This window comes from Dama dama, chromosome 30 (genome assembly GCF_033118175.1).
Source record: "Dama dama isolate Ldn47 chromosome 30, ASM3311817v1, whole genome shotgun sequence".
NCBI lineage: Eukaryota > Metazoa > Chordata > Mammalia > Artiodactyla > Cervidae > Dama > Dama dama.
Genome location: NC_083710.1, coordinates 21,987,052 through 22,013,145, shown reverse-complemented (window position 1 = coordinate 22,013,145; position 26,094 = coordinate 21,987,052). Strand labels below are relative to the sequence as shown.

Below are 26,094 nucleotides of genomic sequence, written 5' to 3'. Positions count from 1 at the left end.
AGGGCCGAGTCCTGGTTTCTTAGAGACCTCCGGTAAGCCCCAGTGGTTTCCAAACCAGCCAAGGGGGTCTTCCCAGGGTTGGACCTGTGGGCTAGGTTGCCTAATACGTGACGCAAACCCCTCACTCCCCCCAGGGAAAATCCCCAAATCTGTGCCATGTCCCTCCCCTTCTGTACCCTCCACTGGCGGGGGCAGGTCCTGACCAGACCAGACTGCTTCTCCTCCCTTCCTGCCAGCCTTTGTGCAGTTCTTCCTTCACAGCCTCGGTTGAAAAAGAGCCATCTGGCTACTTCCCAAATCAATTTGACCAAGCACCGCTCTATATGTAGTTGTGGTTTTGATGTGTTGGTGCGTGAAGGTGAGCCCGCATCCTTCTACTCCATCTTGATCTCTCCTCTCCAGGTACGGTTTTTCACAGTGGACGCACCAATATACATTCTTACCAACAATGTACGGTTCCCTTTTCTCTATATTGTCACCAACGCTTGTTATGTCTTGTCTTTTTGATAATAACCATTCTAACAGATGGGAGTGGTATTTTACTGTGGTTTTGATGTGCATTTCCCTGATGATTAAGAGAGGTTAAGCATCATGTACTTGTTAGCCATCTGTATGTCTTCCATGGAAAAATACCTATTCAGTCCCTCAGCCCATTTTTTTTTTAAACTGGATTGTTTGTTCTTTAAGTATTTTGGATTTTAACTCCTTATTAGATACAAGATTTGCAAATATTTTCTCCCAATTGGCCTTTTCATTTTGTCAGTGGTTTCCTTTCCTATCAGAAGCTTTTTATTTTGATGTAGTTAGTTCTACTTGTTTATTTCTGCTTTTGTTCACTCTGCTTTTGGTGTCAAATTCAAAAAATTATCCCCAAGACGGTGGTCAAGGAGCTTGCACCTATGTTTTCTTCTAGGAGTTTATGGTTTCTTATGTTCAAGTCTCTTAATCCAGTATGAGTTAATTTTTATCAATAGTGTGAGGCAGTGGTCCAGTTTTCCCAGAACCCTTTACTGAAGAGATGGTTTTATCACTGCTGAATATTCTTGGCTTCTTCTGTCATAAATTAACTGACCATATATGTGTGGGGGTTTATTTCTGGGATCTCTTTTCTTTTCTCTTGATCCATGTGTCTGTCTGAATGCTAAATCCCATTCTATTCTTATGACTACAGCTGTGTAATAGTTTGAAATCAGGAAGTGTGATGGCAATGATAAGGATACAATATCAAAGGCATGATTCATAAAAGGAAGAATTTATAACCTGGACTTTATTAAAATTATTTCTGCTTGATGAAAGACACTGTCAAGAGGATGAGAAGTTAAGCCACAGAATGGGAGAAAATACTGGCAAAAGGAATATCTAAAGAGGACTGTTTTCCAAAATACACAAACTCCTCCTAAAACTCACCAATGAGTAAATAAACAACAGACTAAAAAATTGGCACAAGGTGTCAGCACCTCTCCGAAGATGTACAGATGGCAAATAAGCATATGAAAAGATGTTCAGCATCGTACGCCGTTAAGAGAATTACAAATTAAAAGTGAGATATCACACCTATTAGAATGGCCAAAATGCAAGACAGTGAGAACACCAAATGCTCACAAAATTATGAAAGAAGCAGCGCTTTCTTGAATGGTACCACCACTCTGGACACAATTCGGAGGTTTCCTACAAAAATGAACATACTCTTACCATAGGATCTCTGCAATAGGATCCAACAACAACACTCCTTGGTGTTTAAAGAGTGGAAAACTGATGTCCACAATAAAAATCTACAACATGATATAGATATAGCAGCTTCATTCATAGTAGCTAAAGCCTACAAACAACACAGCCACCTTTCAGTAAGTGAATGGTTAAACAAACTGTGGTGCAGCCATCCCATGGAATACTACCAAAAATAACAAAGAAACAAACCATTTTCAATGAGCTGGACTGTGTTCCCTCCACAAAATTCCTATGTTGAAGCCCGAGCCCTAAGTATCTGAGAACATAACTGTGTTTGGAGATAGGGTCTCAAGTGGTACGTAAGTTAAAATGAGGACAGAAGTGTAAACCTAATTGAATCTGACTAGTGTCCTTACATGAACAGGAAGTCTGGACACCCAAAAGGGCACCAGGGATTTGTGCACAGGAAAACCATTCCAGAAGACAAGGAGAAGGCAGCCATCTGCAAACCAAGGAGGGAGGCTGCAGAAGAAACCAAACCTGCCCATAGTTTATCTTGGACTTCCAGCCTCCAGAACTGTGAGAAAACACATTTCTGTTGTCTAAGCCACTCAGTCTGTGGTATTTTTTTATGGCACCCTTAGCAAACAAATATAATGACATTTAACAGCAATGTGTCTCCAGGGAATTATGCTTAATGAAAAAAAAGACAATCCCTAAGGTTAAATACTATGTGATCTTATTTCCATTTTACTCTTGAAATTACAAAATACAGCTGACTCTTGAAGAACATGGCTGCAAACTGTGTGTTATATATTTTTTTTCAATAGTAAAGGCTACTGTTGTTTTTCAGTCGCTAAGTTGTGTCTGACTCATTGTGACTCCATGGACTGCAGCACACCAGGCTTCCCTGTCCTTCACTATCTCCTATAATTTGCTCAAATTCATGTCCATTGAGTTGGTGATGCTATCTAACCATTTCATCCTCTGCTGCGGCCCGCCCCGCCTTGCCTTCGATCTTTTTCAGCATCAAGGTCTTTTCCAGTGAGTCAACTCTTTGCAAGACTATAGTACTACACTATAGGCAATTTTTTTTCCAATAGTAAATATTATAGTATTACATGAGCTGAGATTGGCTAAACTCTCAGATGTGAAACTACAGAAATGGAGGAACCATGTATATGAAGAAACTGTGTATACAGAGGGTCAACCATAAGTAATACAGATTGTCAACTGTGTGGAGGTTTGCTGGCCCTAACTCCAACACTATTCAAGGATCAACTGAATGTTATATTATCTTTGTATAGTCAAACTGGTCTATTGGTATTATAAGATAATATTAATACTTGAAAAGATTATTATAACCATTGGTCACTTTTGGGGAATGTTAAAAGACAAACTCAGCTTGAAAACTAGTCAATAAACACACACACACAAAAAAAGAAAGAAAACTAGTCAATAAACGCAAAGAATAAAGCACTTATCCAACCTTTCCTGAATGACCTATACTTCAGAATAAACATAGTTGATGGAGCAAAGTTTCTATTTACAGAAGAATTACAACTAATAATTGCAAAGGGAAAGATTAGTTCAGCATTTAGCAACCTCTAATGGCTCCAGTCAATGGTCATCAAAAAAAGCTTACATTTAAAAGACAGAGAACAAGACATTATTTGTCTACCAACAGGCATACACAACAACATCTCTGAAGCATTTCTTCTGAAAAATATCAAATCAGGATCTGATCAGGCCTCTACAATCATTTCTAGAAAACACAGAGAATTAGGAAATATGTTAAACAATGAAGGAGGTACAATCTGTAAAATACACACAGTAAAAAAATCTCACAGGATAAAAACTCCAGTTTCTTCAACAAATACATTGGAAAAAAAATAAGAAAAGGAAGGAAAAGGGGGAGGGAAGGAAAAGGTAAAGTCTATAGACTGAAAGAGATTTAAGACATAAATCAACCAATCACACTGGGTAGACCTTATTTAAATCCTGAACATACTGAAAAAAAGAATTTATGAAACAATCTACATAATTCAAATAACGGATATTTGATATTAAGGAATTTTCATTAATTTTATCAGGTGTGATGAACTGTGATGCTTCTGTTGTTTGGAGGGGACTGTCTTCTGGTGCAGCTTGTAGGATCTTAGTTTCCAAATCAGGGATTCAGTCCATGACCCCTACAGTGGAAGTGTGGAATCCTGATCAGAGGACCGCCAGGAAATTTCTTGTGGTCATTTTTTTAAAGAGCTCTTTTTTTCCCCCCATACATACTGAAATATGTATAGATGAAACATCATATCTTGGATTTACTTTAAAATAATCTGGAGTCAGGGAGAAATAGAGTTTGGCCATGACTGATAACTACTGAAGCTGGTTAACAGGTATGTGAGAGTTCATACTATTTTCTCTAACCTACTTATATAAATCTCTGAAACTCTCCAAAATAAAATGTCTTTAAAAATTAATCTTAGAAGTTAAATCAGAAATAAAAGAACCTGCATATATCCTCCATCTGTAATACAAATGTAACATTCACGTGTATGTCCTTTAGCAGTTTACAGTCCATGGGGTCCCAAAGAGTCAGACACGACTGAGGACATGCACACAAACATGTTCTTAAATGTATTTTGCTCAGCAAAAACCACAAGCAATCAGAATATAAGCACCATCTTCAAACAGAAAGGGTATATATATAACTAAGGACTAAAAAATTACAGGCAAAGAAATTTTTCATTACACATAATTTTAAAATATATATTCTGCTAAGGTTATTAAGAAACTTCATATTTTTGCAGCACAGCTTAAATAGAATGCCTAGTTTTACTCTAATTCCAAACTATTCTCAATTATCTTTCTAAATGTAATTACCTCTAAAATGCTTCTATCAAGGGTAATATATTTCAAAGCCCTTGAATATATACACACACAAATAAACATACAAATACACACACACACACCCCCATGCAAAAGCCTAAAAGGCTGACATTCAGACATCATTTCTGCTTTTCAGATGGGCAAACTGAGACTGGGATTAACCAATTTGCCTAAAATCATATAGCTACATTACAACTACAATAAGAGTTTTTTGCCCTGAGGTCCAAGGCTTTTTTCTTCTCTGCCACGCTGTCATTCAAGATGCAGAAAGAAAACCAATATTCCAACAACTGATTCACCATAAGTCACAGTATGAGAGGTATACCTGACCAATTTCTTATTTTATTCATATGCTGTAAGCAGCATGAACACAATTTAATCATATGACAGCAATCACATATTACACACTTACTAAACATTTATACAAGAAGAAATTTCTAGACAAAATACCACAAACCTTTCCTTTAAAAGGATTAATATATGCTTTCCTGCATGTATAAACAACTTTTTTTTAACTCTCAAGAACCCAAAAATGTGAATTTTAATGAAAGTGCCACATCAAAATCACTATACATCCATTTAAAACTTCAACCATTTTAATTGATCCTTAAGTTCTTTTAAAAAACATTAATATAAGATTTTCTGCAGTAGCTCATTAGTCAAAATATTCTGCTTGCATGACCAAATATAAGCACTCATTTACACTAATAAATGCTTTATATGCATGAATTTATTTAATCTACCAAATAACTCCAAGACACAGAAATTATTGTTAGTTCCATTTGCAAATTGAGACTTGGAGATTTTAGGTACCTTTTCATGATCAGAGAGACAGTAAAGGGTAGATTTGAAACTTGAGTCAGTCCAGTCTCATGACAAATTCTTGCTCTTAACCCATCCTTTGTTTCAATAAACATTATCTATTTTCAGGTGACAAAAATTACCCTGAGTTACCACATTCTTCTTGTTTCAAAGAAGATAGCCAAGTGCAACTAGAATGGCTGCATCAGAAACAGGTTCATTGTGTCACTCTCTGGCTTCTCAGCACTCACTGTGTCACATTCTCCCTTAGAAATTACTGTATCAATGAAGATTAAATTATCAGGCCAACTTTCAAAAACTTAACTATCACTGAAAATAACATTTCTGTGGAAGAGTTTGGTGAACTGTAACAGAAAAATACAACATCATCCTGTCGTACCCAACGAAAAGATGCCCCAAATCCCAAATGTAACATGAAATTCCTTTATTTTCCTCAGCACACAACCAGGAATGACTTCTCATCTCCTAGTCCCCATCAAGAGCATCATCAGGAGATGAGTTTTAAACTATGCCAGTTCCCATGGAAGATAGGGACAAAGCCAGGAGAAACAAAAGGGTAGGATACAAAAGCAGTAACATTTATTTATTTATATATGTATGTATGAAAGTCTGAAGCCCAAAACTATTACTGCTAGAATTCAGTTTTTTTTTTTAAAAAGTTTCCTGTGAATTAGCCTGCAAATCTAACTACCTTATTGTACTTACTAAGAGATCTGGATTCCTGGGTCAGAAGATCTGCTGGAGGAAGGGATAGGCTACCCACTCCAGTATTCTTGGGCTTCCCTTGTGGTTCAGCTGGTTAAGAATCCACCTGTAATCTGGGAGACCTGCATTTGGAAGATCCCCTGGAGAAGGGAAAGGCTACCCACTCCAGTATTCTGGCCTAGAGAATTCCATGGATCAGAGTGACTTTCACTTTCACTTTCAAGAGATCTGGAACACAACTCACTTAAAAGTTGGCAACTATCTGCACTTACCAATAATGTCTATAATCAACTACCCCTTCTCAACTTTCTGAAAACTAAAAGCCTAGTATTTATGGAAGAGAGAGAAGTGAAGGAGTGATGACTCTCTTTAACAGCACACTCAAAGAAATGGCTTTGTACATGATATACCCAAATCAGTGGAAATATATATTAGGTGCTTTGGGATGATAATCCCAAAGTCATTCATCCAAGATACTTCAAGAATGCCTTTTTAGTATGTAGTTCTAGAATATGTTCAGATCTTTGGAAAGTCTTTGGAGGTTTGTTTTCTCCTTTTTTTTTATTACCAGATGCTATAGACTGAATACTGGTGTCCCCCTCAAATTCAGATGCTGCAAACATGATGCCCAACAAGATGGTATCAGGAGGTAGAGCCTTCAGGAGTGATTAGGTCAGGAGGGAAGGGCCCTCATGAATGAAATCAGTACCCTTCTAAAAGAGGCCAGCAAAAGCTCCCACCAGCTCTGCCAACAGAGGCCAGTGACAAGGCACTATCTGTGAATTCCTTGTGAATAAAGAAGTGTGCCTTTACTAGGCCCAGAATCTGCCTGCACCATGATCTTGGACTTTCCAGCTCCAGAACAGTGAGAAATAAGTTTCTATTGTTTATAAGCTATCCAGACTAAGGTATTTGTTGTAACAGTCCAAACAGATTAAAACACTAGAGATTTTTTTTTAACAGTTATAAATAGCTATTTTTATAGGATGTATATAAACATATTTTGCTGCATTGACCGAATCAGTAAAAAACAAGACAGCAGTGTACTCTAATACAATGCTGAATGAAAACGTAAACTCACTAAAAGTGATTAGAGTGCAATTTAGCAATAATTACCAATAGTTTTATAAATGCTCGTAGCTTTTGACTCAGTAATTCAAATTGTAAGAATTTATCCTAATAATCAGAGATTCATTCATTAATCCATTTAACAAGTAATTGAAGACTTAATTTGTGCCAGGTATCACTCTTACAAATAAGGATGTTTATCACATTATTTTACAGCTCCAAAAAGTTGGGGGGAAAATGTCAAATAACAGTAAGCTAACAAATCAGAATACATCTAATGGATAAAATATCATAACACCACTGGAAATGACATTATCAAATATATCAAAAAATATTTAACAACATAAAATGCTCATGTTAAGAAAAAATATTTTTTTAAGATACAAAACTACATGCAATTACATATATAACTATATGTATGATCCCAAATATGTGTTTTAGATCTTATTAGTCAGGATTCCTTAGTTAAGTTACTCAATCTCACTCAGCTTCAGTATCTTCATTTATAAAATGAAGATTTTACATTTTACATGTAAAATAAGGATTTTATACTTCACAACTTAAAGGCTTGTCAGATGAGTTACTTACAAAGTGCTTACAATATTCCCCAGTACATATAAAGTGTCAATAATTATTTGCTAGTGATATTATTATATACATAGATGTTGAATATATATGCATATGTATTCAAGAAAAAAAAGGAATATCAAAATATTATCAAAGATTCTGAATTCTAAATAAATAATTATAAGGCAATCAGGAAATTGCAATACTGATTATATATTATGATATTAAAATTATTTTATGAGTCATTTTGTTTTTTAAAAAGTCTTTATAGCATAGTGAACTATTTATGAATAAAATGTGAAACCTAAGATTTGCTTTAAAATACTTTTGTGGGGGGCTTACATGGAGAGTTGGGTTTTTTTAATTTTTCATGTTATCAGAAATAAATTACCTCTGGGTAATAGGATTATTAGTAACTCTGCTTTATAATTTTCCACTTTCAAAATTTTTTATAGTGATTAAAAATTATTTCTGAAATTAAAAAAATGTTTTCAAAAAACTTTGACATTCCTTACCAATACTCCATCCACAGATGAAACTTTTTCCCAAGTTAACCAAGCTCTTTCTCTGACATGATCTGGTATCTTTAATTTCTGACATAATGCAGTAAAATCAGGTTCTTCAGTTTCTTCAAACTCAAGCCTACCAAATGAAAAAATATTAATAGGCACATATTTACAATCAAATTAATTAGATAAACATTTCAATAGTTTGCATAGAATAGCACTATCCTGAAAGACAGCATCACTAAATACTTTAGAATCTTATTTATCTTTGAAAAAATTACACTTAGAATTTAAACATATATTTATCTTTTTCAGTCTTTCCAGAATGGTAATACCACACAGTGAAAAATGTTTGCTACTTCAGAGCAGCAAAATAGCTTAAAATAAGTACAAGAGCTAAAACTGGGAAAGTTGGGTTGGTTAACAGCAAGAGGAAAGCAATAGATAATATTACAAAACCAATTCAATATCATTAACTTTTGCTAAAATGCAGTATACCCTTCACAGTGTTTTATTTAACCTACTTACTAGTAGTTCTTACACGATGATTAAATTCAGCCTTTTCTTCCTGATTTTCCTTAACCAAGACAGGCAGTCAAAAAACTCTTCTTGGCTAATTCTTTTTCAATCACTTAATGTCTACTTGACCTCTAATAATAATAGTAGTAGTACAAGGAATAGCTAATAATTTTTTAGTATTTATTATGATCCCACACAAAGTACCTTAGATGAAGGTAGATTCAATCCCCACATCAGCCCTATTAGGTAAATCCTCTTATTATCCCTGTTTTACAAATACCAAATCAGAGAAGTTAAAGCACTCACTTGAAATCAGGCAGTATGTCAGAAACCCTGATAGAAACCCAATAATCTAACTCTATAATCCATGCCCTTGAGCACTATTCCAGACTGCCAACCTCCTCTGAAACATAATTAACTTTTGGTTATCTCAAGAATGAAAATGGTGTGCTGTTTCCCTTAAGTAAACTCCCAATTCTCAAAGTAGACATGGGCTCCATCACTGGAAATGCAGTTGGACTGGGCCCTGAACCCACCCCAGGTAAATTTCTCAACTTCAGACTGCCAGGCAGTGGTTCTATCCTTGTTAAATAGTTAACCTGTAGTTTTTGATAGCCCATAAGGACACATTTTTTTTTTTTTTTTTAATAAGGACACATTTTATGGGTAAGGATAATCAAGAATAGACTTTATCTTGCATGGTTCTGACTTAAAGAATTTGTGATAGTTTCATCATTTAAAAGTATATAAAATGAAGTGTTGGAAAATAAAAACAAAGACTTTCTTTTCCCTGGTGATGGCCAGAACTTCAATATTTCCGGTTACTCTACATTATTCAAGAATGCTTCCAAGCTCTGCGGTTAACATAAGAGTTCTTTGCAGTAAACTTCACTGTTCTTACCAAAGGGAAACTGTAAAATACTGAACATATCAGAGTTTAATCAGAAACTAACGTCTTCTCCTAGAACATCCCTGGGCTTTTTTTTTTTTTTTTTCCCACTAGTGAGAATGATTTTTAATTCATAAGATAGTCATATATGAATTTCTAATAGCCTTTCACAAGCCATTTCCAAAAGCCTTTCCCAATCTTTAACAATTTGTCCCAAATTCTGTTAGTGCAGGGGGAGGTGAGAGAAACAGGACCTGCTAATGGACTAAAACTGTGGAAGGGAGACAGAAAGGAGTCCCATTCCCCTGTAAAAGATGTGCAGTTTCAAAGCAGGGCCACTGCTGACAATAATAATGGATAATTATACTCGTTCAATTTTTGGTTCTAACCATAAAGCATCACAATCAAGAAAAATAAGATGTTGCAATACATTATCTCCCTGTCAAGTTCCACTGCATTATCGTGATTATTTAGAATCTACTTAGGAGAAGAAAAACAACTCCACGTGAGCACAAAAACACTCGTTTTCTACTCCAACAAACGAAACAAACAAAAAAAACCCCAAGGACACCAGGATCCTTGCTGGCTCAAAGCCGAAAGGCAAAATGGAAGAAATAACGAGGCACGCTGTGGCCAACGAAAATACGCAAGACGTTTTGGAAAACAAGAGAAAAGTTTAGGAACTTTTAAGCTCTTGGGCTAAACGTCTCACAAAATTTTTACCCAGGCACGAGTTCTTTCTAAAGAGTTACGTTCCACCAGTCACTACCGATGGCCGTGAATCCCCAAGAACCGAAAATCCCCTTCTAAGAAGAGAACGCCACAAGGCGCCTCAGTCGAGCTTCCTGGGCGGGGGGGGGGGGGGTAACTGACACCCAGGACCCTGCCCGTCACGTCCGCGGGCATCTCTGCCGCCGCATCCAAGGCTTTTCTGGCTGTCTGTCCCAGGACTGGGCTTCAGATACAGCTGCGCGCCCAGAGAAAAAAAAAAAAAAAAACAAAAAACAAAAAAAAACAACCACTTCCAACTGTTGCATCGCAGGAGACCAAAAGAGAAAGTCAAAAGACCACTGGAGGACTACTAATCTCAACGGGAAGAAAAACCTGTCCAGCAGACACCAGTTAGTTCTTTTCTTTTTTTCTCTTTTGCGTGTGATGGGGTCTCGAAATCACCCGCCGGATGCGCAGGGCCGTCTTGCGGAGCAAAGGCGGCACCTGTCACTTCGCTCAGCGACCCGAGCCCCACCCGCTCGACACCTGTCAAGCTGGGGCCGAGACCCCCTCCCGGCCGCCCTCCCCTGGCGGCGCCCGCACCCAGACCTCCGTCAGCTCCCTCCGGGCGCTCCGCCGCGAAAGGTGGCGGAGGGGGGACCGTCCTCCCGCAGGGGCCGACGCCCCGCGGGGACGCGCCCCCGCCTAGACGCCGCGGCGCCCGCCGACGCAGCCTCGGGGCGCCCTCCCAGCTCGCCGCCCGCCGCCGGTGGCTCGGCCCGCTCACCTGGCCAGAGGCAGGTCCTCAGAGCCGCTGTCCTGCTCGGGGTCCTCCTCAGGGGGCGGCGGCGGGGGCTCCGCGGCGGCGGCGGCGGCGGCGGCGGCCGCTCTCCGGGGGGTTTTGGGCGGCATGACGCGCTCGCAGGGCAGGCACCGGCGGGCGCTGGAGGAGGGCCTGGGAAGGGAGAGGACGCGCGCACCTCGGGCACGCCCCGTCCTCGGCCGACTCCCGTTACAAAAATAATTTGAACGTTCCCTTGAGAAAAAAAAACCGGGCCGGCCCTCCCCCGCCCGGCAACCGAGCGCCGCGTCCAACCGCGGGAAAACGTCACTTCCGCCCGCAGCGTCACGTCCGCGAGGTTCCCGGGCCCGCCGGCGTCGGGAGGGCACCGGGGTGCTGGGCGAGGCGAGGCGAGGCGAGGCGAGGCGTGGGCCGGGCGGGCGGGCGGGGAGCCCCGGGCCTGCAACCCAGGCGCCCGCCCGGAGGCAGCCGCTGCCGCCTCAGCCTGTCTCTCCTCGAAACTCGCCCCTGCGGCCGTGGGTGGCCGGGTAAGGGAGCTACCCGGCCCGGTGGGTGCGCGGGCCCCCTCGCTATAGCCGGGTGGGTCCGGGGCTGCGGCCGAGGCCCCCTCCGGGGAGTATCGGGCGAGCGCACCCGGGGCGGGCACGCCCCTCTCCTCCTGGGCGGCGCCCTCCCGCTCGCCCGCGCTCCTCCCGCCCAATCCGTTAAGCGAAGTCGGCAAAAACAAAAACAAACACCCTCTGGAACACCTATGAGGAGCTGGATTTTGCCCACTGCTAGCGGAGACCAAGTATGGGACGACGAAACTGGCCTCTTGAGAGTTCTTTGAGGGAAGAGGGGTGGGCGCTGCGGGCAAAGAACGGATGACAAGGTGCTGCGCGGTTTTAATAGCGTTAAAACCAGGAAGCACCATCGAAACGTCTAAAGGACATGTTCAGAGGAGCAGGGGCATTTGAATAGAAGTTTGCCAGGACCTCACATATAAGGAGGACTTACTATGTGCACAGGGGATTGTTCTGGCCATTTTACCTCATTATCTTACCGAATCCTCAGAAAAAGCCCTTTAAAATGAGTTGTAGTTGTATTACACTTTGGATAGGGAAAACAGGCTCAGAGGAGTTAATTCATTTGCCCAGTATTCCAGTATTCTGGCCTGGAGAATTCCCTGGACCGAGGAGCTGACAGGCTACAATCCATGGGGTCGCGAAGAATCAGATACGACTGAGTGACTTAAACACACAGCCGATGGGTGGTAGAGGTTTTGAACCCAGATATATTTGACTCTACTTATCCATTACACTGTGTTAAAGAAAACAACGAGAAGAGAGAAATAGCATATGCAAGGCACAAAGACAGCAGAAAAGAGTTTGCAGGAATTACCATGGTCAAACATTGACTTAGAAACTGTGTCTCCTGTCTCTTGGTATTTACTTATGCTAATAGATTGCCTAGTTTGAGTACTTGCTTTTGTCTCACTGGCAGATGCTGTGGGTTGCCCGCTCGGAGCTTCCCAACTGAGGTGCTGTGAATAAAATACAGCTGTGCTCTGATGTGAATTCCCTCATCCTTGGAACAGCTGAGCAGGGCTGAGGCAGCCGACGCCTTCAGGCAAGTGGTAGCTTTTGGGTTTATCCCTGTGGGCCATACAATGGATTATCATTTTCTGTGTATAGTATGGTTTATGCCAGAATGTGAAAAAGGGCTAACAGTTATTGGCCTACTCAACAACAAGTTCTGCCTTAAGTTCAGAAACTCTTTCTTGGGGACTCAAAGTTTATCAGGTGTTAGGGTCCATGCCCAGACCCAACTTCAGAGGGCAAATACCATCACAGCGGTAATTCCACTCTTCTTTCCCAGGATTCGAGTACGGTAGTCAGGAGCACAGGATACAATTTGGTTTTTGTAAGATGCAGTTTTGGTTTTTGCAAGATCAAAGTTAGTCTGCTGGGAGCCTCTAAAATGAGATACAGATGACATAGTTCTACCCCTTAACTATTTTGAGAATGTGTCACTTGCAATTGCTGCAGCCATAGTGACTTAAGCTGACCTGAGGATGAGGCAGAAACACTAAAGATGGCTCAGTAGTAATATCAGAAAATCTGGGTCCTTGGTGACATGACAGCCTCTGATTTGACTGGCCCTGGAGCTGACCTTGATGGAGCTGGGGTTTTCACTTGTTTCCACCAAAAAACATCAAAACCAATAATTTTGCTCTAGTGAACTACTTCCATATAGAGACCAGTCATTAATGTAACCTTAGTACCTAGCATGGTGTTGGGCACACAGTAAATGCTTCTTTGCTAAAACTCGGGAGGGAGGGAAAGCAGAGGAAAGTCTGGGAACTGAAGTAAACTCTCTTCACATGTAGATATGACTTGCTTTATTAAACCCATTTTGTCAATACCTGAGTTTACCGTAATTATGATAGCTCACAGATTTCTCAGTTTACAAAAGGATGTGTATCTTACCATGGATACATTTAAAGTCCTGGAATTTCCCAGTGGTTAAGTCTCTGAGCGTGGAAATCCAGTGGATAAGACTCTCCACTTCCAAAGCAGGGGGCACAGGTTCAAGCCTTGGTTGGGGAACTAAGGTCGTACACACTGTTTGGTGCAGCCAAAATAAACTCTTTATACAAAACTCAGGAGAAATTGAGTCAATTAAAATCCTTACATTCCTCCCACAGCTTTCTGTTGCATTGCCAAAGAAGTGTTAGAAAGTCTACAGATTCTCCAAGAAAGTTTCCCCTGATCTTTCTGCACCTTCATAGTAGTTTTAAGATTACTGTAAAACAAACAAAAAATTCTTTCTTAGATTTTCTACCTAGAGACAGAACTCACAACTCACTTCAGTTTGAGGCCCCTTCAGTGATATGAGACTTTTTATTTTTAAAGTCTTCCGTAGTCTAAGAAGTCTGCCTTCGACTTTTTTCTTTGATTCGTTTTTTTTTTTTTTTTGTCTGTGCTGGGTCTTTGTCCTGGTGCACAGCCTCTTCACTGTGGTGTGTGAGCCTTCTCTGGTCGCGGAGCACCAGCTCTAGAGTTGGAGGGCTTAGTAATTGCAGCATACAGGCCAGCTGCCCCGTGGCATGTGGGATCTTAGTTACAGGACCAGGGATCAAACTCATGTTCCCTGCATTGGAAGGCAGATTCTTAACCACTTTGGCCCATCAGGGAAGTCCCTCAACCTCTTTGTAAACTACCACACTGTTTCCATTACTTTCCCACCTAGCTTCTTGAAAGGGTAGTCCCCATTTGTGCTTCTCTCGCAACTCCTCAGCCTTCTAGTGGTGCCTCCAGCACTCCACTGAAACCACTCTTTCAAAGGTCACCAGTGTCCTAATTGTCAACTCATGGCTTCCTTTTGGTCTCAACCTACTTGACCTTTATTGCAGTTAACACAGTGAACTACTTCCTCTTAAAGCTTCCCTAGTCTTCCACAAATTCATAGTCTCCTTGTTCCCCTCCTCTCTTCTGTTACTTCATAAACTCCTCTACTAGTTTTCTCCTAGCAGTGCTGCTTAAAGTGTCGTTCTTGGACCAGTGCCAATCTGCAAACTACTTGTGTTTAGTACACAAGGAGATAAGGACGGAAGTTAAGAGTAAACGTTTCAGGCTTCCCTGCTGTCTAAGACGGTAAAGAATCTGCCTGCAATGCAGGAGACCTGGGTTCGATCCCTGAGTTGGGATGATCCCCTGGAGAAGGGAAAGGCTACCCACTCCAATATTCCATGGACAGAGGAGCCTGGTGGACTACAGTCCATGAGGGTCACAAAAATATAATTAGCATTCTATAAACATGAAAAAAAAAGAGTAAATGCTTCACAGCATTTATGGAAATTTAACATTTCAACTGTATCCAAGCACGTGATCATTATACTCTGGCTAAACAGAGTATAGAGTGGTTCAGATTTCTCCAACTTACATGGCAAGTTGGAGGTCAGTGGCATGAATTGTAGGTCTGTTCCTTGTCATGTGCTATAGGACCACATTAGTGAAAGAGTGAAATTTTTAAGGTTAGTTTGTCAACTGTAAGCCAAAAGTGAATAAAAATATGTGGAAATGTAAATTTTTCCTTTTATATAACTAGTTATTTTTATAGTCATTTTATTTTTGCAGCCATTTTCGTTTTTAATCAAGCCTGTTTTTGAAATTCAGAGCTAAAGTTGGGAAGCAAAATTTGTGTCATTTATTTTTAACCCTAAATTACAGATGGTGAAATAAGCCTTTTCTGTCTTGTCAAGAAAAGACACATCAGTAGTGGGTTAGCAGTGACAGTAGTAAACTGAATAATAACCAGAGAAGTAATTCCAAAGAATTAAAGATCTGAGTGCTTATATTAACTTTGCTCAGAAGTGTAATTCCCCATCTACTGAGTTCACAGCCATATTTCATAGCAAAGTGCTAAAACTATGAACTGACTGATGAAGCAAGAAGGCCATCAAATTTCAGTGGCACTTATACATAAAATATAAAAAAAAACTATGAATTTGTGAAAAGATTTTGAATTTTTATTTTCTATGAAAATAAATACACATAGGGAATTCTTGAATCCAGAATCTATTTCTTTCATTGAAAGATAATTTAAATGTAACTATTAAAGTAATAGGATAAATCTTTGGAACAGTCTACTGATGAAGAATTGAAAATGAATTTTTAAAATAAAGCATCATTTGTTTCATTTGGAATAAAAGTTAAGAATGAATGTCTGAACTTGCTGAATTTGCTTTAAAATCTCAGTGGTTAGGACCCAGCACTTTTGCTTCCAGGGCCCAGTTTCTATCCCTCCTTGGAGAACTAATATCCCACAAGCCTTGTGGCAAAAAAAAAAAAAGTCTTTTCTTCCATTTCCTTAAACATACATTTAAGAGACTGATTGCTCTGCTATTAGTGTTCTTAAATACAACACAGAAACAGTTTAGGGACTTCTGTGGTGGTCCAGCAGTTAAGACTCCTCGCTTCCACTGCAGTGGGTGTGAGTTCGATCCCTGATCACGGAACTAAGATCCTGCCTGCCCCACAGTATGGCCAAAAAATAAAAATAAAAACACGGAAAATAGCAACAACAACAACGAAATAGAAACAATTTAAATATACATTATGCTAGTGGCCTTGTGAGCAACCAAGCTACATTAGAGGACTTAACGAGCAAGAAGCACATTCATTTATCATGTTAAAAACTTTAAGTATTAACAGACTTAAAATATTAAATATTGTTATAGTATTTAATATGAGAAATTCTCACTTCACTGCCAACCTTTTGTTTAGACCGTGGAATGATGGAAAATTAAGGGTGTATTAGCTGTTCTCTTGGAGAAGGCAATGGCAACCCACTCCAGTACTCTTGCCTGGAAAATCCCATGGATGGAAGAGCCTGGTAGGCTGCAGTCCATGGGGTCACTAAGAGTCTGAGATGACAGCTACTTCCCTTTAACTTTTCACTTTCATGCACTGGAGAAGGAAATGGCAACCCACTCCAGTGTTCTTGCCGGGAGAATCCCAGGGACGGAGGAGCCTGGTGGGTTGCCGTCTGTGGGGTCGCACAGAGTCGGACACGACTGAAGCGACTTAGCAGCAGCAGCAGCAGCTATTCTCTATATTAATCACCTATCTGTACACTTTCAGTGAACGAAGTGCAGTTGTTATAGTTTTTTCCTTTTATGTTATTTTTAGTTTTAATTCTGTTTTTCGAAATGTAGTTTTATGTCTGTTTGAAATACTTAAAAGTGTGACCTTGTGTTTGGTGTGTCATTTTTGTTTTCATTTCATTTTTCTAGTGCTTTTCCATATTTTACTTTCCAAAAATTTATTTTTCACAAAAAATTAAAATTTGAAAGTTCATTCCTTTCTGGGTAGTGTAAGATAGCACTGGCCTAGAAGATCTTCATCTCTCTTCTATTCTTGCTCTATTTCATTCCCATGATTTAAGTCACCTCCCACATGTATGTTCTTAGATTCTTTTTGGTTTCAGGAAATAGAAACCTACTCAGTTTACCTGAATTATTCAGGGTTTATGATTAGGGGGAAAAAGTGCAGAAGACCAAAAAAAGATTCTCTGCTGCTGCACCCATGTATCTTGTCATCCATCCAGCAGCAGGCACTGTGAGTGAATGCTGCTATTCTTCATCTCTTTGTTCTGTTCTCCTGCCATAAGAACCTTCTCTCCATGCCACCAGTTCACACTCTTCAGGAGAGAAAACATCATCAATTCCCGTACTAAACTGTAATTTATATTAAGAAGATCAGATAACATAATTCATGGAGCTCAGTGCCAAATGAAAATGTAGAGCCTGTTGTTCGAAAATTATTGAGACTTCCGAGATGGTGACAGCAGAGCTTTAAATCAAGCTCAAGGCCCTTCTAACGTGCAGTGTTACAGAACTACGTAGTCTACATGCCCAAAAAGCCAGCTCTGACCATGAGGGTAGATCTATGTCTGTTCTAGCGTATCCCCATGCCTAGCATGTGCCCACAACAATGAGCAGTCAGCTGGGTAGCCAGTTTCAGTTCAGTTCAGTTACTCAGTCGTGTCCGACTCTTTGCGACCCCATGAACCACAGCACGCCAGGCCTCCCTGTCTATCACCAATTCCCGGAGCCTACCCAAACAAACTCACGTCCATTGAGTCAGAGATGCCATCCAGCCATCTCATCCTCTGTCTTTCCCTTCTCCTCCTACCTTCAGTCTTTCCCAGAATCAGGGTCTTTTCAAATGAGTCAGCTCTCCACATCAGGTGGCCAAAGTATTGGAGTTTCTGCTTCAACATCAGACCTTCCAATGAACACCCAGGACTGATCTCCTTTAGGATGGACTGGTTGGATCTCCTTGCAGTCCAAGAGACTCTCAAGAGTCTTCTCCAACATCACAGTTCAAAAGCATCAATTGTTCAGTGCTTAGCTTCCTTTATAGTCCAACTCTCACATCCATACATGACCACTAGCCTTGACTAGATGGACCTTTGTTGGCAAAGTAATGTCTCTACTTTTTAATATGCTGTCTAGGTTGGTCATAACTTTCCTTCCAAGGAGTAAGCATCTTTTAATTTCATGGCTGCAATCACCATCTGCAGTGATTGTGGAACCCCAAAAAATAAAGTCAAAGTCAGCCACTGTTTCCACTGTTTCCCCATGTATTTGCCATGAAGTGATGGGACTAGATGCCATGATCTTAGTTTTCTGAATGTTGAGCTTTAAGCCAACTTTTTCACTCTGCTCTTTCACTTTCATCAAGAGGCACTTTAGTTCTTCTTCACTTTCTGCCGTAAGGGTGGTGTCATCTGCATATCTGAGGTTATTGATATTTCTCCCAGCAATCTTGATTCCAGCTTGTGCTTCCTCCAGCCCAGCGTTTCTCATGATGTACTCTGCATATAAGTTAAATAAGTGGGGTGACAGGTAGGGTGATAAGTAGCCAGTTTAGTACCACACTATTATACTGGGTTGACCAAAACGTTTGTTCGGGTTTTTCCATAAGATCTTCCAAACAAACTTTTTGGCAACCCAGTATTAGTTTCCCCTCCTCCCCTGCCCACTCCCTTGTCTTAACTCCTTTTTCTCTCAAATAGCCCTCAGGCTCTATTTTCTAGAGAATCCAAGCTAAAAGTCTTGGCACTAGGCTAAACTCCAGTTAGAATGGGGACCAATGGGATTTTGATTCAACACCACATTCTGTGGTTAAGTCACTGGAAAACAGAATGTGGATAGATCTAAGGGAATGAGAATAAAGCACTTCTATTTTTGTGTCTCATGTTCATTTTCACCAAAGAGCATCTACCACAGCAGAGGTCCTCAGGCACCAGGTAAACAAGATAATTTGTGGTATCAGCTAGCACAAAGATCCTGTGATAGAAAGGTCATGGTGGCAGGGATGAAAGTCTTGCATGGGTCCAAAAATATGGACTCCTCACCAGTTCTGATCTAGCTAGATTACTAGTTGGTGCCATTGCTGAACTCCCAACTTGCTATTTGTAGAGACCAAAACTGAGCCTTTGATGAGGCATTACTCTTTGAGAAGACCGTCTGCCACTTGATGGCAGATTGATTACATTGAGAAGGAGGAGATAGTGATTCATCCTTAAAGGAGGCAGTGATTCATCTTTATCAGAACTGGTGACTAATCTGGTTACGAGCTTGCCTTCCTGGCCCTCGGTGCCTCTGCCAGCACCACAACTCAATTTATGGAAGCCTAATATACTGACCAGTCCATCCTAAAGGAAATCAACCCTGAATGTTCATTGGAAGGACTGATGGTGAAGCTGAATTCCAGTTATTTGGCCACCTGATGTGAAGAACTGACTCATGGGAAAAGATCCTGATGCTGGGAAAGATTGAAGGCATGATGAGAAGGGGAAGGCAGAGGATGAGATGGTTGGGTATCACTGACCCAGTGGACAAGAATTTAAGCAAAGTCCAGGGAACACTGGAGGACAGAGGAGCCTGGCATGCTGCACTTCATGGGGTCACAGAGTCAGACACAACTTAGCAACTGAGCAACAACAATATATTGACATGATTTCTCTCATAATAATGGCTCAGATCAAAGAATCCATTTTATGGCAAAAGAGGAGAAACAATGAACTCCTGACCTGGGGCCCCTCTGGTTTTACTGTGGGACACATCTGTATTAGATCTTATTGCATTAACAGAACACTCCAGACTTAGCACATTCTAGACTGCAGGAACCTCCCAGCAAAATACAGTATAAGCACCAAACCAACTGCTCATATGTGGCCCCCAACAACTAAAATATAAGGGTGCAAAAAATAAAGAATAGAGATAGAATTAGCCCCTTGTGGTAGATGAATGGGGCTTCCCTGGTGGCTCAGACGGTAAAGAATCTGCCTGCAATGCAAGAGACCGGGGTTTGATCCCTGGGTTGGGATGATCCCCTGGAGAAGGGAATGACTACCCACTCCAGTATCCTTGCCTAGAGAATTCCAAGGACAGAGGAGCCTGGTGGGCTACAGTCCATGGGGTCAGATGGATGGGTGCTGTTGGTGCTTTGCTTAAATCTCCTTTCTCTACTGGCACTCATCCCCCAGCTAATGTGAGTGTTGACTGGGGATTGTCCTCAGCCAAATGGGAGTTGCCTCGTCTATGACATCTATAGTCCCTGACCCCTCATCTATGACATCTGTACTCCCTGATCATAGTTCCCCGAGCAGGGATGGAACCCATGCCCCCTGCATTGGAAGAGCAGGGTCTTAACCTTTGGACTGCCCAGCAAGTCCTGGTCCCAGGGTTTTTCAGTTGGCAATGAGGACTAAGCTGTTGAGGGACCAGACAACACCTATACATGCATAACCCAGAAATGTGGGAGATTTAATGTCTGAGGAGAAAAATTTTATCTCTTGTTTACCTATTTTATGTATCAAACAAGGGAAAAAACAAGGGGATTTAACAGATTTTACTTTTTCTTTTTTATCTTTTGACCACACCAAGAGGCTTGTGGGTTCTTAGTTCCCTGACCAGTGATCGAAACTGTGCACCCTGCCTTGGAAGTATGGAGTGTTAACCACTGGATTGCCAGTTATCCTTAACATAAATTCTTTGTCTTCTTTTTCCCAGAAGTTTGTTCTGAGATTAGGGTCATTTATATTGTCTTTTGAAAGATGCTTTCATAAGACTGAGCAGTTATTAACAGTTGTGCTTGATGCTCAGTGATGTCAAGTTCAGGCTTCCCTGGTGGCTCAGTGATGAAGAATCCATCTGCCAGTGCAGGAAACACAGGTTTGATCCCTGAAAAAGGAAATGGCAACCCACTCCAGTATTCTTGCCTGGGAAATCCCATGGACAGAGGAGCCTGGCAGACTACAGTCCATGGGATCACAGAGAGTCAGACATGACTTAGCAACTGAGCACAACACTCACACAATGTCCAGTTCGTAGAAGAAGCGATAAAGTGCATATATTAATACATGTAGGATAAACAATAAGGTGTAGACAGAGGTTATCTCTCTTCATTCACTTTATTTTTATACAATAAGTTTAGACTTGTGGAATTCTATATATGGTGTTCTATGATAAGAAAAAACTATAGTTTTAATTTACAAATCTATACAATCATTGTGAGATTCTTGCGTTATATGTAAAGTTGTATAATATTAGTTCATCAGAGCACATATTATAATCACAGAGCAATCAATCTCCAAAAAATGAAAAAAAGACATAACTGAAAAAGAAATACACTCCAATTAAAAGGCAGGATACAAAAGCAAGACATGACAATATGCTTTTTATTAATATGTGAAAGTGAAAGTTGCTCAGTCGTGTCTGACTCTTTGCAATCCCATGGACTATACAGTCCATGGAATTCTCCAGGCCAAAATACTGGAGTGGATAGCCTTCCCCTTCTCCAGGGGATCTTCCCAACCCAGGGATTGAACTCAGGTGTCCCACATTGCAGGTGGATTCTTTACCAGCTGAGCCACAAAGGAAGTAATATAAGAGATTTACTTTACATACAAAGACACAACTAGGTTAAAGTGATGAACATAAATATGCCATGAAAATATTAATCATAAGTTAGAGCTTCTATTTTAATATAAAAGAAAGTAGACTGGGACTTCCTGATGGTCCACGGGCTATGACTCTGTACTAGTAATGCAGGGGGCCTGGGTTCAATCCCTGGTCAGGGAACTAGATCCCACATGCTGCAACTAAGAGTTTGCACGCTGCAAGTAGAGATCCTGCGTGCCACAACTAAGACTTGATGTAGCCAAATAAAAAACAAATATTGAAAAAAAAAGGACGTAGGAACATAAAACAAAAAAAACAAAAAAAAAAGGAACAAGGAGTTTTACTGGAGATGAAAAGGATATTTCATATTGATAAAAGAATCACTCAAGAAGATATCATAATTTTAAATATGCACATGTCAAATATAACTTCAAATTCATGATATAAGAATTGACAGAACTTAAGGGAGAAATAGACAAATCCTTAATTGTAGTTAGTGATCATAGCACTTACTTCACAGGAATTGATAAAAACAAGTACACAAAAATAATTGAGCATTTTCTAGATATTTTTGTATTGACCTCTAATTTGAATCTGCCAAGCTCAAAAAACATACTGTTTGATTTCAGTCATTTGAGATTTATTCAGACTTGTATTATGGCCCAACCTGTGGTCTGTCTTGGAAAATCTATGTGTCTTTTAAAAGATGTGTATTCTGTAGTTCATGGGTATAATAGTCTAAATATCAATTAGGTTAATTTTTATGTAGTGTGATATAGGAGTAATGGCTCATTTTTTTCAAATAAAGGCTCAGTAATTTCAGTACTATTTGTGAGAATCTTTGTGAACAGAATGTATAAAGAACTCTTCCAACTCAATAATAAAAAGACAAACAACCAACTTTTTAAAATGGGCAAAATACTTGAAAAGACATTTGCCAAAGGAAGATATACGAGTGGCCAATAAGCACATGGAGAAATGTTTAGTATATTAGACATTAGGGAAACTCAAAATCATACTCTCCAACAACTAAAATGCCTCGAATTTAAAAGAAGGCAACACAAATGCTGGCAAAGATAGGAAGCAACTGAAACTCTCATTCATTTATGGTGGGAGAATGCAGTCCACACACTCTGAAGGTGGCCCTCTGTGATCCCTACCCCTTAGTATCCCTGCCCCGTGTGCCCCAATCCTCTTGAGGGTGAGTGGAACTTGTAATGGAATATGGCAATAGAATGTGGCAAAGGAGATGGGATAGACGTGGTTAAATGTATTTGATTACTTGATTACATAGTATAAGATTGTAGCACTCATCTTGCTGAGGTCTCTTGCTCCGTAGTTGGCCTTGAGAAAGCAGCTGACCATTTAAGGAACCCCATATAAGGAACTGCAAGCAGTCTCTAGAAGCTGAGGGCAACATGCAGCTAAAAGTCAGCAAGAAAATGAAGCCCTCGATCCTACAACCAAAAGGACATGAATTCTACTGACAACCATATGAGTCTGGAAGCAGGTCCTTTTCCAGCTGAGCCGCCCTATGAGAAACTAGTCTTATTCAGCACCTTGATTGCAACCTTCCTTGCAAATGATCAGCTAAGCTGTAATTCCTGACCCACAGAAACTGGGAGATAATAAATGTGTTTTTGCTTTAAGCTGTTAGGTTCATGGTAATATTATTAAGCAACAATCGATAACTAATACAGATTATAAAATGGCACAACCACTTTGGGAGATGGATTGATATTTTCTTATAACATTAAACAGAAACAAACCATAAAATGCACATATTCTACAATCAAGAGAAACATCATAAGTCCTCAAAAAAGACCCATAAACAAATATTCATAACTTCATTCATAATAGCCAAAATTCAGGAGAAACAAATTTCCATCCATACAAAAGTAGATAAAGAAATTGTGTGTATTGATACAATACAATGAATACTACTCAGCAATAAAATGAAATAAACTTTTGATGGACACAAAACATGAATGAATCTCAAAAATATTGTGCTAAGCTAAAGAAACAAGACACAAAAGAGTACAAACTTTAAGATTCCATTTATGTGAAGTGCTAGACAGGCAAATCTAATCATGGTGAAAGCAACTGAACCAGTGATTGCCTCTGGGGGTTCAAGGGCAGTCATTGACTTGAAAAGGGCACGAGATCATCTTCTGCCCTGATGGACATACTGGCTGTCTTGATAGATTAGGCTTTCGTGGTAGCTTAGCTGATGAAGAATCCGCCTGCAATGCAGGCAACCCTGGTTCGATTCCTGGGTTGGGAAGATCCCCTGGAGAAGAGATAGACTACCCACTCCAGAACTCATGGGCACCCCTGATGGCTCAGATGGTAAAGAATCTGTCTGCAATGCAGGGGACCTGGGTTCAATCCCTGGGTTGGGAAGATCCCCTGGAGGAGGGCACGGCAACCCACTCCAGTATTCTTGCCTGGAGAATCCCCACGGACAGAGGAGCCTGGCAGGCTACAGTCCATGGGGTCACAAAGAGTCGGACATGACTGAGCAACTAAACATAAAACAGCATGCATTTGTCAAAACATTTTGAACTGTATACATAAGATCTGTGCTTATCACTATATGTAAATTATACTTTAATTTGTAAAAAGTAAAAAAACAAAGGAAAACGGAAATACTTGTTTAGTAAAGATAGTGCGCATGGCAACAAATTACCCCGAGATGCTTGCAAAGATAAAGAGAAAAACATAGACCATCTGCTCTGTGTAGTCTGTAAGAACATAGGTTTTCAGAGGAAAAGGCACCTGTGGATTGGTTTTGTCTTCTCAGTTGATATTTGTGTCTGGAGCTTCATTGACTCAAACCACCCAAAGAATACCATCCCAATGAATGCCATGAACTCTACAGCCCATATATAATCAATGAGTACTCATTATATGACCTATACACAAAGAAGTCTCCTGAAATAACTTTATCATCCTTATCATGTGGTCACTTCAGACAGGATCTGACTTTCACCCAGTATCAAAGGTAATAATTAATTCAAAATAATATTTATTGTGGTGCTCTGCCAAGCTATATACAAAGATTAAGTTATCACAAGACCTGTGAGTAAAAACCTGTCAAGGATATCAAAAACAAGAGAAGTCTGAGAATCTGGCATCATCTAAGGAGCCTAAGGAGAAATAACAACTAAATGCAGTTTCATATCCCAGATGGGATCTTACAACAGAAAAAGGACGTTAGGTTAAAAAACAAAGAAGTCTAAATAAAGTACGGACTTCATTAATAGTAATCCGTCAATATTGGTTTGTTGGTTGTAAAAAATGTACTAGTGTAAGATGTTAATAATTAGAGAAACTGTGTATAGGGGTGAAAGGCTATATGGGATCTCTCTGTCCTAGTTTCTCAATTTTTCTGTAAATATAAAACTGCACTAAAAAATAAAATCTATTAAAAAGAAAAAAATGAAGTTTTGTGTCATGATAGGATCTGGGAAGCAAGCACTGTAAGAGACTGATCACATACAGATTAGAAGACATGGGGTCAGAGGAATAGGGTAGCACCCCAGGAACAGAACAGTGGTTTTAAGTTTGTTATATTTCCTTTCCTCCAAATTCTTGTCTCAGTTGTAGTCAGCGTACACCAGCCTCTTCTCTGGCACCTGCTGTGGTTTCTGTTTTTATCCCCTGCCAATCTGGATATGCAACATCTGCAAGTTCCCCCAAATAAATTACTGGCATAAAAATATTAACAAGAAATGTGGTTGTTTTTGGTGATTTCATAGGGAACATGGAGAAGGCATTTATGTTGAACACAGCAAACAATTTTAAAATCCCCTTTAAATTGGAGATTTAGAAGGATGTTTTTGGGATAATGGGGGAAGTGTTTGTGTGTACTGAATATTAGATATTTTATTGTATCAAGTTTAAATTCCTGAGTGGAATAATTATATTGTGGTCACATAGGAAAATGGTTTCATTCTTAGGAGACACATACAGAAGTATTTTGTGGTGAAGTTTCATGATGTCTACCTACAATTTTCAAATGTTTCAGAAAAGTATATATATATATATATATATATTTCTCTCTGTATCTACTTTTTAATCTAACTATATACAAAATTTGTGAATACACACTTTTATAAAATGTACTCTTTGTCTCTATACATGTAGATGCAGTGGATATACTACATTGTACTATTTTTGCAACTTTTCTAAAAGTTTGGTCTTTTTCAAAATAAAACATTGGTGGAAGTCTCAATATATCTGTTCTCCAAAATCCACACTTGGCTCCCCACTACAATGGATCTCTCTTGCATACTCTTTCCCCAGTCCTGCCCTGTCTTTGATGGCTCTAGTGTTTTATCCAAGGTTTCTTTCTCCCTCCCACTTCAAATACGTCTCCTCTTACTTACCTCTGCTTGGTTTCCATCCTCAAATTCACAATCCTAAACCCATCACCATTTCCAGTGAAACCTAGGGGGCTCTAGTTGATAGGCCTACCCTCCCAAAAAGA

General features: G+C 40.0%; 1 protein-coding gene and 1 long non-coding RNA gene across 3 annotated transcripts in view; both read right to left on the bottom strand.

Annotated features, from left to right (window-relative positions):
* RB1 (RB transcriptional corepressor 1) overlaps positions 1-11,432 on the bottom strand; it is a 115,525-nt gene extending 104,093 nt beyond the window's left edge. Inside the window, exons 1-2 of one of the 2 annotated variants that reach the window (XM_061133202.1) lie at positions 11,132-11,432; positions 8,235-8,361 (exon numbers count right to left, since the gene is read on the bottom strand). In XM_061133202.1, the coding sequence (XP_060989185.1) occupies positions 8,235-8,361; positions 11,132-11,256 (252 nt within the window). In that variant the 5' untranslated portion in view covers positions 11,257-11,432. The remainder of the gene's footprint in view (positions 1-8,234; positions 8,362-11,131) is intronic. The other variant, XM_061133199.1, reaches the window with a different exon arrangement.
* On the bottom strand, positions 3,905-8,228 carry LOC133049235 (uncharacterized). Its single transcript, XR_009691247.1, has 2 exons — positions 6,085-8,228; positions 3,905-5,635 (listed from the first exon to the last, which is right to left on the bottom strand). It is a non-coding gene; the product is annotated as an uncharacterized LOC133049235 (long non-coding RNA).
* Positions 11,433-26,094: the final 14,662 nt, after the last annotated feature.